The 20,157-nt window shown below is 41.1% G+C and overlaps 1 protein-coding gene across 1 annotated transcript in view; it reads left to right on the top strand.

Annotated features, from left to right (window-relative positions):
* LOC135211839 (nudC domain-containing protein 1-like) overlaps window positions 1-20,157 on the top strand; it is a 285,976-nt gene that overhangs the window by 254,208 nt on the left and 11,611 nt on the right. Inside the window, exon 10 of the mRNA XM_064245051.1 lies at window positions 14,789-14,951. Within this exon, the coding sequence (XP_064101121.1) occupies window positions 14,789-14,951 (163 nt within the window). The remainder of the gene's footprint in view (window positions 1-14,788; window positions 14,952-20,157) is intronic.

Here is a 20,157-nt window from a genome sequence, read left to right on the forward strand (position 1 = left end):
TGTGGTGGTTGTGTGTCCGATATAGGATTTTTGGGGGGACTGACATTGCTCGTCAGCACAGACAAACTTGTATACTATATCAGATTTAACCTCTTTCTCCGTCGATGGGGCCGTACTATTTTTCATTACCAAAGAGGCTGTAAGGTTTGGTTTGCAGTAAATCCTTGCTGTTATTTTGTTATGTGGCGCTAGGGGGGTGGTTCCTCTTCGCAGTATACCAAGGATGGCTTTCCTTTCATCTTCGTGGTGTTTGTTGTATGGTATCTGATGGTATATCACTATTTCTTTGTCTTTGTCTTGTGTGTTGTTCCTCGGGGTCGGATTATTGAAAGCCTCTAATCTCTTTTTGACAACTTGCTGGATCATGTCATCTGGATATCCGTTATTTGTGAGCAGCTGTTGAACTCTGTTGATTTCTTCGTTAGTCGCTTTCCACGTGGAACAGTGTGTTATGGCGCGTTTTATGTATGCATTTACCACAGATCGTTTATATGCATCAGGGCATTCTCCTCTAGCATTTAAGCATCTTCCAGCGTCTGTCTTTTTAGTGTATACGGTGGTATTGTATTTGTTGTTCTTTTGGGTCACAAGTACGTCCAAGAAAGGGAGCATCTTCTCATCACTTCTTTCTACCGTAAAATTTAATGTAGAATTTGCTTGGAGTTTATTTACTAATTCTTCTATGTCATTGTCGCCCTTTGTTGTGATAAAGATATCATCAATATATCTCCCATAGATTCTGGGTTTTGGGTGTTCTTCAAATGTGACCTCTTCTGTGTGCGCCATGTATGCGTTTGCGAAAAGAACCCCGAGGGGGGAACCCATTGCCACGCCGTCCTTTTGTCGATATATTTCGCCCCTATGTGAGAGGAATGGGGCTTCCTTTGTACATGCTTCCAGCATATCTTTTAAGATTTTTTCGGGGATCGGTAATGGTGGTTTCTCAGAGCGGTATATCTTGTCCATGATGATTTGTATTGTTTCATCCACTGGTACGTTAGTAAATAAACTTTCAACGTCCAGGGATGCTATGTCTTCGTCGGGTGCGGTGTCTTGCAGTAGGTCGATGAATTCCGTCGATGATTATAGCGAGAACGTTGAGGGAATGTACGGCGTTATAATTTCGTTCAATTTCTTAGCCACTTTATACATGGGGGATGTCATTTGGGATATAATGGGCCGTAGCGGGTTTCCCTGTTTGTGAATCTTGACTGTGCCGTAGCAGTATCCGGGTGCAAAGTCTCCGATGATTTTTGGAAAGCTTACTGTTCTCTGCTCTTTATTCGCTTTTTCTGTTAGTCTCATCATTTTCTTTTTGAGGTCCTTTGTTGGGTCTTTTTTAAGTGGCTGAAACTTATTATTATCACTTAGTATATTATCCATTTCTGGGCTCAGCCGTGTCGCCCAGTGAAATATGTCTGCTTTAGCACTATTTCTAGTAAAATATTGCTATAATACCAGAGAACTGCTAAATTGGACATGTCAGAAGCTTCTGACTCGCTCACCTATATAAAAGGTGTCGGTATAAAACTGGGGCGAGTGTTAAACACTACCACAGCAACCCCTCCAATTAGCCTTTTCCTCATCAAAAGACCCTAAATACGGGGAGCCGACCCATAGGTCACACCTAGCTACCCCGTTGAAGGCGTCTGTGACGACATACTTATCGATAGCCATATCGTGTTCGTACGTTCGAATATAGCTATTTGTTCTTTTATTTTTATTCTTGATTACGGATCGTCAATCTACCTCTTCACCCAAGTTAAGTACTGGTTCCGCCCTTTTTCAATATTTAGAGAGTGATTTTCCCTTTCGTTTTGCCTTTATTTAGGATTTTATTAGGCGTCACTTATAAGTAGCGGGCGGGCGGCAAGTCGCTTTTACGGCTTATCCTTGAATTGTACCATTTCGAATGGTCTTCCTCTCTGCTTGTAAAATGTGATAATTCAGTACATATATTTATTTATTTATTTCTTGGGTGGTCGATCCTATTTTCGTTTATGTTTTGTTATATTCATTATTTTCATGTTTTTCACGGGGGTCTTCATTCGAGCACGTTTCTTTATTTCGTGCTTCGCCGTTTATCCACCCCCCCCCCCGGTTATTTTTAAGTTTGGTTTATTTCATTCAAGAATTTTCCCTTTTTTCTTTTCGTCAGCTTGCCGTTTTTTATCGTTTTGTCAGTAGGCAAGTAGTTTTTCCCTTTTGCGCCCACCGTTATCAAGTGGCCTTCATTGCGGTTTTATATTTTACGTAAGTTTATTTTCATTGCCCCCGTGTTAAAGCATGATTTTCTTTTAGCTTTAAGTAATTGATTTTATTTTCTCTATGTATATGTTGGATGTTAGGTCGGTTAGCCTACATAGGCTATGCCTGCGTTTTCCTCGTGATCTTTTATTTGTGAGGGTACGCTGCTCACGTGATCGTCACCCCATCAGCCCTCCCTCCCTCCCCCTCACGTGGGGCCCCCAGTAGTTGGGTGCTCCTCTCGCCTCGGTTGTCGCTGACAGCCGTTACCCATCAGCGGAGGGGGGATGTAGAGGGTCCTCCAGGACCTTAGGTTAGTGGGTGTCGCTTCTCAGCCGACCGCCTCCGGAGTTGATTGATTTGCTTTGCGTAATGCAGCCTCGGCTTCCGTGGATTTGTTGCGCTCTGCTTCTTTCAGCTCCCGGAGCTTACATCCATCCGCCTAAAACATTCCCTCTCCGCACAAGGTGGATTTAGATTCCTGCTTCTCCGATAGTCGTTGAGGGCTATGTTTACGGAAGTTACTCTTCCGTAGGCGGAGATATGATACTTGTTATTTTAGTTCTCTTTTTTTATTTTTATTTTCTTTTCTTTTTGCCACGGAACTTGCGGGTTCACTGTGGCCGTCCCGGGTTACTCCGTGTACCCCCCACTCCGGGTCATAACGCTCCGGGTGGTTTTATTTCTTACACAGTCCCCGGGACGTAAATATATGAATATATATATATATATATTTTTCTTTCTTTTGCCACGGAACTTGCGAGTTCATGTGGCCGTCCCGGTTACTTCGTGTACCCCCCACTCCGGGTCATACAGCTCCGGGTTGTTTTAATTAATACACAGTCCCCGGGACGTAGATATATGAATATATATACATATATATTTTATATATATATATTATTTCAGTCCTGAGTGCTCCGGCATATGACATTATTATCATAATAATCCTAATAAGTCTGTGCAATTGTTCTTATATATTATTGCACTTACAGGCCACTCAGTGTCTGGTTGCCGGTCTACAGGATCCGTGCAACCATGATGTTTGACGGAACCATGCCCCGTGCGCAGTATTGCTTTCCGGTTCCGTAGTCTGGCATCACGAAAACTGCTTTGCCTGCTACGCCTTGTACAACAGGTTACCGCACGGCTTGTTCTATGCATATTGTGATGGAATTATATTACACTACTTTTGTTAGTGTAAAAAAAAAAAAAAATAAAAAAAAAAAAATAAATAAATAAATAAATAAAAAATAAAATAAAAAATAAATAAATAAATAAATAAATAAAAAAATAAATAAATAAATAATAAAAATTTCTTTAAATTAAATTACATTAATTAATCAACATATGTAAGATTTTACTCGAAATTGACACATTCCTTGCATTACAGACGGAGCAGTCTGTTAAGCATGCTGCACTCTCCACCCTCAAGATCTGGGTTGGAGGTTTTGGACAGAACGTAGGGAAAGCTAAGCCTTATATTCTACCTCAAGATATGGCAGCCTTCCCAGCCGGGAAAGCTGCCAGATACGTTGACCCAAAAGTCGCAATACCAATTATCAAATCAATTCAAGATTCAGTTATGGAACAGCAAGAGGCAGAGTTGCCGGACATTGGTTTGGAAGTAGTCTCACTTGAAGTAGTGAGGATTTGCCCGTTACACTAGATATGGTTACAGGTAACAGTGTTAATGAGGCTAGCCTAGTTGGTCACCGGGGTCTTTCCTCGAGTGACTCTGATTCTTCCTCTCCCTTTACTCCCAATTCCTTCATGGGTTTCACAGGAGGTTTGCCCCCTCCCAGGTTGCATTCCTTCTCTGTGATTCCTAGATTAAAGAGAAAACCTTCGGGTAAAACCTTGCTTAAAAGCCAATCAGACACAAAGCCAAGGCCTGGGCAGGTGCCAGAGGTTCATACACATATTAAACCTAGGCTGAGATTTTTTTTCTAAGTCTGCAAATCCAAGGCCTTAAGGAGAGAACTCTTCCCATTGCCCCTCAAGTCCCATCCCTTCAACGTCTTGAGATCGGATACCTCATAAGGTACCGTAGGGAGGGCTGGAAGGTTCCCCTTTAGTCGGCAAAGACCTGTTCAACACGAATATTTTAAATCAGGTCAGTGGTCTTGCTAGCTTAGTCAGTTCAGTCGCAGCAAGGTTTGAAAGGGTGTTTTTAAAAGTTTAGGTGCACAGGACTCCCTGATTGCAGGTCTCAGACAGGAGTCGGCAGTTCTGGCACCTCCTAGTAACTTGGTGCAAGGTCAGAGCATGCCTGACGGGTCCACGCTCCCTCCGTTCCACCCTGGTGATCCTTGGAGGGTAGCGAACTTCGCTCTGTTTATTAGCAGGATGTTGACTGCAGAAGGTTGTGGTACACGTAGACTTGAGGATTTCGAGTTCTTCCCCGAAAGGTTATGACCACCATTTAGAGGTTATGTTAGGCTTATAGAGGCAGCTTCGATTAGGAAGGACAAGGTCTCCAAGGGGACTGTTATCCTTTCTAGCAATCAGGCTCATCAAGTATGGATATGGAGCCTAGAAGTGGATCTGTTCAAATACTAAGGTAACAGCATTTAAAAGCCCTTTCACGATGTTTACGTCTGATGACGGGAACTCCTTACCTTTTACATAAAAGGTAGCAGGACTTACCCTTCAGGCAGTGACTCGGGAAGAGCCCCAGCCTAGCAAGACAGATCCCACATCATTTCTACTCCCAGGTAGGGAGAATTTGTGGGAAGTTTGCCGGTTACATTCTCGGTAGGCAAGCTTAAGCCAAACTGTGCAATCAACTTGTTTAGTAAGCGCCTCTGTCAGACGCACTGATCCAAGCCGAATTTGATGCTAGGACACGTCTTGCAAGGTCTCTTAACTCTCTAGTGATGACGGAGACGGCGGCTCTGGAGTACGCTCATGAACCGCTGTTTAAGGTCATTGCGGAGTAGTTACTTTTAAGCATGCAATGTGACTCGTACGGCTTTCCGGTTACTAAGAGAAATGGCAGGAAGCATGTTTTATCCGAGGCTACGATCAGGCACGAACCCAACGAGCTTCTGGCTTCCTCAATCTGGGGTGCAGATCTCTTCCCAGCTTCGGCAGTAAACAAGGTTCAGAACGAGGCATTAATGTTTTATTCAAAGCATCAGATTGCGTTGGGGCATTCCTTTCAAAAGGAAATTAGAGTCTTCTTCCTCCAGTTTTAGGGCTAGGAAGGGTCAAAGAAGGTACCAACCTTTCCAAGTTCCGCAACAGCATCCTGTGCTACAAGCTGTTCTAATTCAGCAAGTTCCCCAACCTTCATCTTCTAAGGCTCAGCCTCGGCAACAGCATCAATTTGTCTTCCTTTTGCCGTCGGCTAGCCAACAGGTTCCACCACTGTATTCAGTGTCGCCTGCTTTTAACCCGGTCTATGAGAATCGGGTATTTCAACCTTTTACCAAGGTTGCTAGGGGTTGCAGGGCTAGAGGCCCCTTTCGTCAGCGTGGAGGAACAGGAGCCCAAGGGCGAGCTAGAGGTGCATGGTCAGAAAAGGAACCTGACCCTCATCATCTCAATGAAGTTCCTCAAATAGGAGGCAGGCTATATCTCTTTTAACATCGTTGGGGGTTCAGCAGCTGAGCCGAAAGCATAGTATCCATCTATCAGCATCCAACCCAAGGGTTGATGGATTAATCCAGGGATCTTCTCCAGAAGGGAGCAGTCTCCGGGACAAGAACTTGAAATTTCAGAGTCGTCTATTCAGTGTCCCAAAGAAAGGGACCGACCAAAGAAGGGTGATCTTAGACTTGTCCCGTTTAAACTTGTACATTCCTTGCGACAAGTTCTAAATGCTGACCATCTCTCAGGTACGGGCCTTACTTCCTCGTGGGGGCCTCACCACCTCTATAGATCTTACAGTCGCCTATTATCATGTCCCGATGGCTCGGCACTTCCATCCATTCCTGGGCTTCAAACTAGGGAAAGAAGCCTATTCCTTCAAGGTGATCCCTTTCGGGCTGAATATAGCCCCAAGGGTTTTCACGAAACTGGCGGAGGTAGTGGTGCAGGAGCTAAGGTCTCAGGTTTTATTGGTGGTGGCGTACCTAAACAACTGGCTAATCTGGGAGATGGCCAAAGACAAGTATATGAAAGCCATGGACGAGGTCATATCTTTCCTGGAATACATAGGTTTCAAGATCAACAGGACCAAGTCCCGATTGGCCCCAGAATCCAAGTTCCAGTGGCTAGGTATCCATTGGGGCTTGGATTCACACAATCTTTCCATTCTATCAGGGAAGGGGATGCCAAGGTAACAAGCCAATTCTTAAAATGCAAAAAGGCTCGAGAAGGAATCAGGAGACGATCCTAGGCTTGCTCCAATTTGCCTCAGTCACAGACGTTCTGTTGAAAGCCAAGCTCAAGGACACCAATTGAGTTTGACGTTCAAAGGCCAATGCCAAGTGTCGCGACAAGTTCGGCCGGGTACCTCTGATTCCCAAGGAACGTCTACATCCATGGGCAATGGCCGAAAACCTAGCCAAAGAGTTACAGTTGCAGTTCCCTCCCCCGACCCTACTGGTGCATACAGTCGCATCACTGTCAGGTTGGGGAGGTTATTCACAGCACGACAAGGTTCAGGGTACTTGGTCACCTCAGTTCTAAAAGCTTCACATCAACATCTTGGAAGCTATGGCAGTGTTTCTGACCTTAATGAAGCTCCGTCCTCCGGAGGAGACTCATATCAGATTGGCTCTCGACAGTGCGGTAGTGATACACGGTATAAACAGAGGTGGTTCAAAGTCAAGTCATGTGAACCACGTGCTGTTAGCAACTTTTTCTCTAGCTGACAAGAACACCTGGCATCTATCGGCTACCCATCTGGCAGGAGTCCACAATGTAGTAGCAGACGCACTGTCCCGGTCAGTCCCCCTGGAATCAGAATGGTCACTGGACCAGGAATCCTTCAAGAGGGTTTGTAGGAGAGTACCGGGTATGGAAGTAGATATGTTCGCTACAGGGGCAAACCACAAGCTGCCTTGTTACGTAGCCCCAAATATGGACCCTCTAGCATACGCTACGGACGCCCTGAGTATAGGTTGGAACCAGTGGAGGGAGGTTTATTTATTCCCTCCAGTGAACCTTCTCCTGAAGGTGCTGCACAAGTTGAAATCCTTCAAAGGTCAGGTGGCTCTCATAGCTCCTTACTGGCCCAAGACAATTGGTTTCCCCTTCTCCTGGAACTAGGTCTTCATCCTCACCCTCTCCCGGACTTGAGGCTGTCGCAACAAGTTCAAACGGTGACTGTGTTCGATTCCTCAGGTCTTCACAAAACCCTATCTTTATGGATTTCATGAAGTTTGCAGGTAGGAGGATAGGGGACATTGATCCACAGAACATTTTGTTCTTGGAGTCAGACAAAAGAGAATCTACACTTCGCCAATATGGTTCAGCAGTTAAACAATTGCCTACATTTCTCAGGGAATCAAATGTCAAAGTAATGACAATGAACGTGGCTATAACATTCTGCAGGACTTTATTCGAACAAGGCTTGGCAGTTGCCACAATAACAACCACTAAATCAGCTCTGAAAAAGATTTTTCTTCTCGGGTTTGGTATAAATCTGTCTGAGTCTTATTTCACCTCAATCCCAAGGGCTTGTGCACGCCTGCGGCTTATTCACAGGCCGTCGTCAGTGTCATGGTTTCTTAACGATGTTCTCAGGTTAGACTCTAAAACAGACAACTTCAAATGTGATTGCCAAACCCTTTTGCGTAAGGCACTGTTTTTATTAAGTCTGGCTTCAGGTGCCAGAACATCGCAGATGTCATCTTTATCTAGTGGCCAAGGGCATATAGAATTCCTTTCCTCGGGTGACGTGTTGCTTTCACCAAATAAATATTTTATGGCTAAGAATAAGAACCCTTTGGTAAGGTGATCACCATGGAAGGTTGTTCCGATTCCGCAACATCCTTCTTTATGTCCTGTTAAAACTCCTAAGGACTATTTATCTGGAACATCTACCTTTTCCGAAGGCCCTCCTCCGCCCCTTTTTCATGTGGGGCGGTGGTGGTACCATATCTCTTAAGGGCATTGCGCAGCAGTTTTTGTATTTTACCAAGAAAGACAGCCCAGGGTCCTTTCCCAAAGCTCGTGGTATTCGTTCTATAACAACTTCTGTAAATTTCTTCAAATATATGTACTTTGATGATCTGAAGAAGTATACTGGTTGGAAGTCGCACTGGGTTTTCCAAAGCATTACCTTAAGTCTTTGGAGGATCTTAAATATCATGCAATAGCTGTAGGGAGGTCAGTGTCTCCTGCTACAACATCAATATAGTACTGTCCTTGTGTCATATGAATATTTTCCATTATGCCAGCATTATTAACATTCTACCGCAGCACATTTCTTTGTTATTTGACTTGGTGTATGGTGTTAATTTATACAATTTAATATTCTATTTCGTTTCAGGGTGATGTAGCTTGGTGTTTCTCTGGTACAATTTCACGGGAGCGACACGGCTGAGCCCAGAAAAGGGATTTTGACGTAGGAAAAATCTATTTCTGGGCGAGGAAGCCGTGTCGCCCAGTGAAATCCCCCCCTAGTTTTTTCCCCCCCTTGCAGTGCACCAAGCTTCATTGCTATCTATAAGTATGACGTCACAGACGCCTTCAACGGGGTAGCTAGGTGTGACCTATGGGTCGGCTCCCCGTATTTAGGGTCTTTTGATGAGGAAAAGGCTAATTGGAGGGGTTGCTGTGGTAGTGTTTAACACTCGCCCCAGTTTTATACCGACACCTTTTATATAGATGAGCGAGTCAGAAGCTTCTGACATGTCCAATTTAGCAGTTCTCTGGTATTATAGCAATATTTTACTAGAAATAGTGCTAAAGCAGACATATTTCACTGGGCGACACGGCTTCCTCGCCCAGAAATAGATTTTTCCTACGTCAAAATCCCTTTTTGGTGTCGTATTCATCTCTATTCATTATGACGTACACTGCGGTTTTATCTCCTTTGTGTATTATTATGGTTTCATTTTCTCTCAGTTCTTTTGCTGCTTTTTTTAACTGTGGACTGACTATGCGACTAAAGTAGTTACCACGTGTTCTATTGGCCTCACCCAGTAATTCAGCGATGCACTCTTGTTTAAGTTCGATTGTGCCCTAGAGTATATATAATATATATATATATATATATATATATATATATATATATATATATATATATATATATATATATATATATATATATATATATATATATATATATATATATATATATATATATATATATATATATATATATATATATATATATATATTATATATATATATATAATATATATATATATATATATATATATATATATATATATATATATATATATATATATATATATATATATATATATATATATATATATATATATATATATATATATATATATATATATATATATATATATATATATAATACACGTACGTGTATATGTATATATTGGTAGAAAGGCTGTGAATTACTCTATATTTTTATATATGATAAAAGGATAAATGCAAAAGAAGGATGGGCACTTTGGTTAAAATGTCGTCCTTACACTGTGAATAGTTGCAACCCCTATAAAAATGCTTAAAACTGCCAATTTTGTTAGTTAAAACTCAAGAAAAAACCACTAAAAATGTTTTTCTGGGCTCAGCTCGTGTCGGCCTATGAAAGGATCCTTAATATCATTCTTTCTAGGTAAAATTAATCTAAAATTACCAGAGAAAAACAAAATTAAGAAAATGTCAGTAAAACTGACTCGCTCACTCTTAAAAAGAAGTGTCGGTATGGTAATAGGGGCGAGTGGGAATCACTACCACGAGACATTCACCAATTAGAACTTCCTATCAGAATCCCCTTAAGAGAGAGCTGATACCAACGGGCGATGCAGCCGCTACTACTACTACTAGAGGACGCCACGGACAGCAGCGCCCCTAGCGGACATCCTTAATTTTTAGCGCTAGCGTCAGGACGCATTATTTTCTGTGCTGTGCTAATCCCGGGATTTATCTTGTTCACCAACATGGAACGCTCTGCTAAAACAACCGAGAGGTAGGGCGAGAGGTTACTTTCGCCAGCGTGGCGCAGGAAGGGCGACAAGGAGCAGGCAGTTCAGAGGAGGGCGTGGTGGGCAACCCGCCCATCAACAATGAGGCTCCCCAGGTAGGAGGGAGGCTGTTCCTCTTCCGCCACAGGTGGGGGTTCAGCAATTGGGCACAGAGCATAGTGTCCAAAGGTTTGGGTTGGAGTTGGATCAAAGATCCGCCTCCAATCAAATCATTCCACCAGATACCATCAGAGGAATTGACAGATTACGCGGAAGAACTCCTTCAGAAAGGAGCTATTGCGAGAGTCAAGCATCTAAAATTTCAAGGTCGCTTATTCAGCGTGCCAAAGAAAGGCTCAACAAAAAGAAGGGTAATCTTAGACTTGTCAAAGCTAAACTCTTTCATTCGTTGTGACAAGTTCAAGATGCTTACCCTCTCGCAAGTAAGGACCTTACTTCCGCGTGGAGCCGTCACATGCTCCATCGATCTTACAGACGCATACTATCATATCCCTATAGCCAGGCACTTCCGCCCATTCCTAGGATTCAGGCTAGGAAATCAGACATTCTCATTCAAAGTGATGCCCTTCGGTCTGAATGTAGCCCCCAGGGTATTCACGAAAATAGCAGAAGTGGTTGTACAGCAATTGAGAACTCAGGGAATCATGGTAGCAGCATACCTCGACGATTGGTTGATCTGGGCACCAACCGTCGAGGAATGTCTCGAAGCCACCAAAAAGGTAGTTCACTTTCTGGAACATCTGGGGTTCCAGATAAACAAAACGAAATCCAGACTTACCCCGGAGTCTCGTTTTCAGTGGCTGGGAATCCAATGGGATTTGTCTTCCCACAATCTGTCAATTCCAGTGGCCAAACGGAAGGAAATAGCAAAATCTGTCAGGCAATTTCTCAAATGCAAACAAACATCAAGGAGAAACCAGGAGAGAATCCTAGGGTCCCTTCAGTTTGCTTCGGTAACAGATATCCTCCTGAAAGCAAGACTGAAAGATTTAAATCGAATTTGGCGATCAAGAGCAAACACCAAATTTCGAGACAAGTTGTCAGTAATCCCACAGATCCTCCGCAATCAACTCCGTCCTTGGTCAAAAGTAAAGAACTTAGCCAAGAAGGTACCCCTTCAATATCCCCTTCCAGTGTTAACCATTCACACGGACGCCTCCCTGTCCGGGTGGGGGGGATACTCTCAGTTCAAACAGACTCAGGGGACTTGGTCAGTTCAATTTCGCCAGCTTCACATAAACGTTCTGGAAGCAATGGCAGTATTTCTTACCTTGAAGAGACTGCTTCCCCCGAAGAAGTCTCATCTAAGGCTAGTTTTGGACAGTGCAGTGGTAGTTCATTGCATCAACAGAGGAGGGTCCAAATCCAAGCACGTGAATCATGTCATGATAGCCATTTTTGCCCTAGCAAACAAACACAAATGGCATCTGTCTGCCACTCACCTGGCAGGGGTAAGAAATGTGATAGCAGACGCCCTGTCCCGGTCAGTTCCTCTGAATCAGAATGTCTCTAGACGACGGGTCATTCCAGTGGATAAGCCTGAGAGTCCCAGGTCTCCAAGTGGATCTCTTCGCCTCACAAGCGAACCACAAGCTCCCTTGCTATGTGGCCCCCAACCTGGACCCTCTGGCTTATGCCACGGATGCCCTGTCGTTGGACTGGAATCAGTGGAGAAGAATTTATGTTTTTCCTGTTTTACCTCCAGTGAATCAATTTCTCTTGAAAGTCCTAAAGCAAACTAAGGTCTTTCAAAGGGATAGTAGCTCTGATTGCACCGGACTGGCCCAAGAGCAACTGGTATCCTCTTCTTCTGGAATTGGGCCTCCGACCTCAACGGATCCCCAATCCCAAGCTATCACAATCAGTACAAATGAGGACTGTGTTCGCTTCCTCAGGAATTCTCCAGACCCTAACTTTATGGACTTCATGAAGTTTGCGGCTAATAAAGATGCTAATATTGATCCACAGAATATTCTCTTTCTAGAATCAGATAAGAGAGAGTCAACCATTAGACAATATGACTCAGCTGTTAAAAAATTAGCATCTTTCTTGAAAGAATCGAACACTACAACCATGACAGTTAATCTAGCTATATCCTTCCTTCGATCCTTGTTTGAAAAAGGTTTAGCAGCTAGCACTATTACCACTCATAAATCAGCTTTGAAGAAGATCTTTCAAGTAGGTTTTCAGATAGATCTGACGGAATCTTATTTCACGTCTATCCCTAAAGCCTGTGCTAGACTTAGACCTTCCCAAAGGCCTACTACAGTTTCATGGTTCTTGAATGATGTCCTCAAACTAGCTTCAGATACTGACAACTCGTCTTGTACATTCATAATGCTCCTGAGGAAGACATTATTCTTATTAAGTCTAGCTTCAGGAGCTAGAATTTCAGAACTGTCGGCTCTATCCAGGGATGCGGGTCATGTGGAATTCCTCCATCAGGAGAAGTTCTACTTGCTCCGGATCGTAGCTTTTTAGCCAAAAATGAGGATCCTCTTGCAAGGTGGGCCCCTTGGAAAGTTATCCCACTTCCCCAGGATCCTTCTCTCTGCCCAGTATCAACTCTTAGAGCCTTTCTATCTCGTACTTCATCAAGATCCTCAGGTGCTCTCTTCATGAGAGAAAAAGGTGGTACTTTGTCAGTAAAAGGTATTAGACAACAAATCCTTTACTTCATTAAACAAGCCAATCCTGATTCATTCCCAAAAGCACATGATATCAGGGGAGTAGCCACCTCAATTAATTACTTTCAACATATGAACTTTGAGGATCTTAAAAAGTATACTGGATGGAAATCCCCGACAGTCTTTAAACGTCATTATCTAAAGTCCTTGGAATCTTTAAAATTTTCAGCAGTAGCAGCGGGAAACATTGTTTCCCCTGATACTGTATAGTAGTCGTAGTATAGATCCAGGTCTCCTTTCTACCTACATCATCCAACATGCCTCACCCTATCGCCATGCTACTCGGATATCCTAGCCTTAGCCGCTGAATCATATAGTGGATTGTCCCTTATTTTTTTGCTAGGGACATCCACACTTGTACCTGATGGTGTACTTCAGTGTACCTACCCTTATTTTTATGCTAGGGTAGGGACACAATGTGTTTGTATATTTTGTTAATATTTTCAAGTAAATTCCTTTTGTGGGTTTATTACACTGCATCATTGTAATTTACTGTGATTACTGTTTTTAAGTACTTTAAAATTACTAACGTTCTGTTATATTACTGTTTAGTATAAGTTAGTTTAAGTACTTAGTTTGTATGCTGTAATTGATTTACTTATATTATATCCATCATTTTACAACTGCTTTTCATTTGTTCCTTTTTTCCCATCTTGTCTGTTTCTCTGGTACTCTTTCATAGGCCGACACGAGCTGAGCCCAGAAAAGGGATTTTGACGAAGGAAAAATCTATTTCTGGGTGATTGGCTCGTGTCGCCCTATGAAACCACCCTATATTGTTCGTTTCCCCCCCCCATGCAGGACAAGATGTTTTTAGATTAAGGATGTCCGCTAGGGGCGCTGCTGTCCGTGGCGTCCTCTAGTAGTAGTAGTAGCGGCTGCATCGCCCGTTGGTATCAGCTCTCTCTTAAGGGGATTCTGATTGGAAGTTCTAATTGGTGAATGTCTCGTGGTAGTGATTCCCACTCGCCCCTATTACCATACCGACACTTCTTTTTAAGAGTGAGCGAGTCAGTTTTACTGACATTTTCTTAATTTTGTTTTTCTCTGGTAATTTTAGATTAATTTTACCTGGAAAGAATGATATTAAGGATCCTTTCATAGGGCGACACGAGCCAATCACCCAGAAATAGATTTTTCCTTCGTCAAAATCCCTTATATATACCTGGTTTTTTAAAATAATTTTATCACAAAAAGTGCATTTTATGATGAAATTGATAGAAAAACCAAGAATTTGTGGATATTTCTCATAGAAAAATACTGCAAATAGCACGCATTTTCCATGAATAATGGGGGTATGTGTTCCTGAGAGAAATCCACAAATATGTGAGTCCGCGAATCCAGAGTGTGTGAATATGGGGGCTTCACTGTGCTGTACAAGCTTCTGAATTTAAAGTGTCCAAATCCCAACCCCTCACTTCTTGTAGTCAGTCTAGGTAACTCGGGTGCTAAGCTACCCAAATGTATACCTGGCCAGGTGGAAAGGCTCTTTTTCTATTTCCACATGTGTGGCTGAGGGGGTTCTGACTGCAGGAGTATGCATATGTAAAGTAATGAATTTTAGAAAAAATGACTTTTTAAAGAATTTTTGACATTTTTCTATTTACTATGTTGAAATGGGAAAGTGAATACTTTATATTATAGTATAGAGTTCTCATCTTTAAACTTGAAAAATTGATGCCATTTCTTATGGTACCATTAGTCAGGCAAAGCTCCAGAATTTATTATAATTGTAGTATCTTTAGCATTGCAGACCATTTTCCTTCCTTGCAGGTAGAAGGTAATGTTGTTCCAGCATTCTGCATAAGACATGATGTAGATGGCGTTTTATGGCAGCCAGAAGGTGAAGACAGATTTGTACACACTGCAACTTACAATGCATTTGGTTATGTAAAAGCTTCGAAGACTATGGCAAAGTTCACTAGTGCAGCTCCTGGTAAGTGAATTGAAAAGTTATTGCTTTGCAAATACATATTTGGTTTTTCATTCAATCATTCTCCATGGAAATTGTTTTGAAACGATGATAAATCTTAAAAAGTATGCTTTTCACCCCCTCTGAATACTTCAAGGTATCAGACAAGTGACCTTTTACTCATCTTCATCATGCTGATTACAAAATAGTTTTGAATAAGTGTGTTTGTCATAAATCTATCTGTCAGTGATATTGCCCAGACACAGCCTTATGTTCACTAAATGAGAAGAAACCCTTTCCCATGACACTAGTGCTGCCTGAACCCTCTGCCATCCATCCACAAGCAGCTCATACGTTTTGTGTTTTTTGCGCACAAAACTAGACTGAATATCCTTTAGTTGTTTTGTTTAGTTTTATTTTTTTATCTCTTATTCTCTGTAGTATATATGTATAAGAATGGACAAAGTTAAATGCGAATTCTTTACATTGTAGTTGGTCATACAGTTTGCTAGTGACTACATCATCATAAACAGATTTATGTCACCTTCTCCTTTTAAGGGGTTCCATGTTAAATTAGTTCTTTCCACTGTTCCTTGTTCTACCCCTTTTAAAGTACAGTGGTACCGCGAGATACGAAATTAATCTGTTCCGAGGCGGCCTTCGTATTATGAGTTTTTCGTATCTTGGAACACATTTTACATGTAAAATGGCTAATCCGTTCCAAGCCCTCCAAAAACACCCCAGTAAATTATATTTCCAGGCCTAAAACACATGTTCTAGGGTTACAACGCCGATCCGACGGAAGAAATATGACTCCAAAAAGGCAAAATACTGTACATACTTGAGTAATATTCAACTGCATGTAATGTTAAACCCCATTTTTACTGCATATGTCCCTTAGCAATAAGCCTAGCCTATGTTAGGTTGCTACTGTAGCCTAGTCTATAATTCTGACATCTAAACCTAAGAGCTAAAAGCTTAGAATATGCCAATAAAATGTATAAATAATCAGTATGTACTCATTTCAAATAATTATTAATTAATCATTAACTATAATACGCAAACAAACAAAAAACAAACCTTCCAATCGATTGTTTACATTCAGCTCTTACCCGTCTTACGAGTATCGAACGAGCGCCAAGCAATCATTTTTCCTAGCACACAGTAAGCCATAAATTGTCATTAGTATCTCTCTTCAACTAATGAAACTACCAAACAGTATAATAACCATTCATTTCTATTCTTTATTCTATCTTTACCTAATGGAGATACCGAGTTACTGACAGCTATAATGAAAAATACGTATACATAACGTAATAATAAAAAAAGAAGAATTCTAAAAAATACGTATTTGTTGGCAGTCTGATTTATTTTATATTTTATGATATCTAATTCACAATTTTGTATATAAATGTATTGCATGTACTCATTTCAAATAATTATTAAGTAACCATTAACTATAATAAACAAACAAAAAAAAGCTTCCAAACGTCTGTTTACATCCAGCACTTACAAGTATCGAACGATCGACAAGCAATCACTTTACACAGTAAGCCATAAATTTTCATTATCTCTCCTCAACTACTGAAACTACCAAGCAGTATAATAACCATTCATTTCTATTCTTTATTCTATCTTTACCTAATGTTTTTTTTTTTTTATTAAATGTATTGCATGAATAAGTTTTTCAATTTACAGCATCCTTTTACCAATAGAATACTTATAGCACAAGGGGTAGATGCTGACCAATAGGAGAGCAGGACCTTATGGGGTGACTAGCATCAGGAACCAATGGGAGAGCGGGAGGATGGTGGCGAATTTAACTCAGTGGCGGCGCGGGAGTTTTAAAATTGTTCTCGGTGGTCCGGGCGAATCTCGGGACTTTACAGCAACAACCTTTTGTATCTTGAAAACTTTTCGTATGTAGAGCAGTAAAATTTTTCGCATTGGCTTTCGTATCTCGAGTTTTTCGTAAGTAGAGCCTTTCGTAAGTAGAGCCTTTCGTATCTCGAGGTACTACTGTACTTTCATTACTTCAGTTTTGACCAACTTTCCTTAATTCTTCTGATGACATGTCCAAACCACCCAGTATTTCCTTCATATGTGTTCACCTCTTTTCAAAATGTTGCTCATTTCCTTATCAGTGTCCATATTTCTGCTGCGTAGAGTAGTACAGTGTCAGAGGTCCTTTATTCTTCACACTGATGGACTGTGGAACAGTCTCCCTGAGGATGTCGTGCAATTGAAATCGCAAAAGTTCAAGCGAAGATCCAATGCATTACTACCCTAATACTATTCTCCTCACATTTTAATACATTATTATGTATTTGTTAATTTATTTTTTAAGAAATCAGATATCTTTTGTTCAGTTTCCCTTTGCCTCCTCCTACTTCTCCCTAATGAACACCATATTCTTTGGAAGCTTGAATTTATATATGCAACTTAACAAGTAATTACATAGCTATAGTTTCACTATCCATCGGCAGCTAGGAGTTTGGAAATTCGTGGTAGAGAGGGAACAGCTCAGCATGGAGTTCAGTTGTTTCTGCTGGCTGATGACTGTAACAGTGATTGGCAGCAGCTGAGTTTTTTGTTTTGTAGAACTTCTCAGTTGATTATCCCAGTCACTAAACTTCAGTGATGTAGTCGTGACGCATCTCTAGTAACCACTCACAGGTACTAGACAAAATGTTAATGTATATCTTAGTCATTTCGCTTTTGCGAAAGACTGTTTGACTTTTCTTATGACTGTCATTCGTAAGCATTCTGGTTCCTTCTTTCTCCTATGTGATATCTTAGTAGAGTGGTTCTTCTTAAAGTAAAGGAGATGATTCAAACAGATAAGTTGAATAACAGTAGAACAACTTTATTCTGAACTCCATAACAAGAGAGACAGTTCGGTCGTGAGACCATTCCGTTTTATCGCTAGAAATGAACTAACTTCTTAGAGCATCACGTTGATAGCGAAACATTAGCTATCTCAGCGATTCACATAAAAACATACGTAGTCCACCGGCTCGGAAGTTACAAGTTTCCGGCGCAGGTTAACAGGTCAACCGCTTCCCATGGAAGTTGTTATGACTAGTTGACAGAAATGTAAAATGATTATGTTTTCAAACAAACTTAAACCAGGCTACTGCAGGCATTGCATAGCGTGATCTAGATTTGATTTAGTCACGTAGGATGCTCCTAATTCGCCAATGACCTCAGGTCATGGGTTTTATTTACAGATATGTAATTCTAAAATGTATTTATTACATTAGGCTCGGACAGCTACCATTCAAGCCTTGAATAACAAAAGTTACTTTAAACATGGTTTCTTAGGAGTGTGCTCGTAACATATGTTTAGATATAAACATAACAAAGGTTCTGTTACATACCCTTTGTGGACATATTCATAAACAAAGATAAATGCATGGAAAATATAGATCCATGTTTGATAATAATAATTATTAGGTACCAAAAAAAATCAAAAGGTAAAAATCAAAAGGTTAACATGTATACATGAAGATTATGGTAATAGGTAACCTGATTAAGAATAGCGGTTACTGGTAGATTATAGTAATAGGTAACCTGATTAAGAATAGCGGTTACTGGGAAAGACAAACATGATCATGGATAATTGTTAAAGAGTACTTGTCACTCCTTATAATAGATAAATATAATGGTACAATTGTATTAAATATAATGGTACAATTGTATAATAGTGTAAGTGTGCACAGATTAATATATAGGGCTGGTATATTTTATTAGGTGCCCGAAAAATACTTTTAGGAGTATATTAATATATATATATTGGGCTATAATATTTTATTAGGTGCCCAAGAGATACTTTAACTTGTTCAAATGCAAAGGCGTGAGTCTTTCTTGTCCTACATTTTGCCAGCATACAGACCGCTTTTCACACACAACACAATTCCAGACAATTTTCCTAGGCACCAAGTGAAATGGCCAGTTTCAAGCGGCCCTAAATGTATACGCCTTAAGCGCAACAGGTACGTCATCTGGACGCGGCAACACGTTTCCTCGAAGATCCTTCTGTGTACGCCTCAGCCTACGCCAAGCAAAGATGTTGACGGCGATAACCAATATGGCTGTCACGCTGAACACGGCCAGCAGCACGTAGTAACGAAGATTTTCTCCACCTGCATAAGTCGGTGACGCGTGGTTCATCTCAGCCAGTTGCGTCAAATGATGAGCTACCCGCGCGTTGTATGGGAGAGGTAGTGATGGGATAATTGTAGTCGCCCAGGTATAGTTCGCAAAATACGTCTTCTCACGTATTATCGTGTTGACTCCTCTGACAGTGTAGTTTGTAGATGTCCCCGTACAGCCATCAGCTGCTACAAAGACTTGTGAATGGGCGGTGGTCCCGTCCGGGCATTCGACTTGAAAACCGTCCTTGTCGTATCGGATCCAGGAGCCATTATTCATTCTGTAATTGAACTTATTATTGTAAAAGGGATAAAGTTTCTTCAGATAACCTTCGCGTGTATGAGAGACAGAGCCGTTTAGCACTATGCCTAACTCACATGAATCCACTGATATAGGATAGAATTCAAAAGAGTCAGCTGTACAAACTTTATTATTCATGGCTTCTGAACAGTGAGTGAGTTTATCTAAGTCTTTAATGACTGTAAATGATTTCCTATCTGGAGAAATCAGAACACGTCCCGTCAAATTGGATATTACTGGACTTGAGTTATTCGTCATGAAAGTTGGAAACGGTGCTATTTTGTATGATTGCCAAGCATCGGAAGAATCAAAAGGAATGGTGATCATAATCCTATAATTTTCAACGCTGACTGATATTAGGCTATAATAAAACTCTACTTTATGTGCGTCTAATAAAGGAATATAACCTAGTTTCTCCCGTCCGTTCTCCAAAGTTAACGTCAGATCTTTAATAGGCATAAGGTGAGGAGATAACACACCCTTTGTCGCTAACGTAATAGCTTCTACATAGTCCTTTGATTTCTCAATAAAATGTGATATTTTGACACGGATATGATCTATTTTCGAACTATAATAAGCTAACGCAGCCAACAAGTGTTGAACTTCCATAATCTGATTGATATTACTAGAATGTTAGTTCACCAAACTCATTATTTGATTGATTGAAGATAACTGGCTGCGAAGTTCGGACAAAGCTAATTCGGTTTTGTGTTGCAAAAACTCAATTCTTTTATTTTGATTATTCATCTTAAGGCGATTTGAAATTCCTAAGCCT

The sequence above is a fragment of the Macrobrachium nipponense genome, chromosome 19 (genome assembly GCF_015104395.2).
Source record: "Macrobrachium nipponense isolate FS-2020 chromosome 19, ASM1510439v2, whole genome shotgun sequence".
In the NCBI taxonomy this organism is placed as follows: Eukaryota; Metazoa; Arthropoda; class Malacostraca; order Decapoda; family Palaemonidae; genus Macrobrachium; species Macrobrachium nipponense.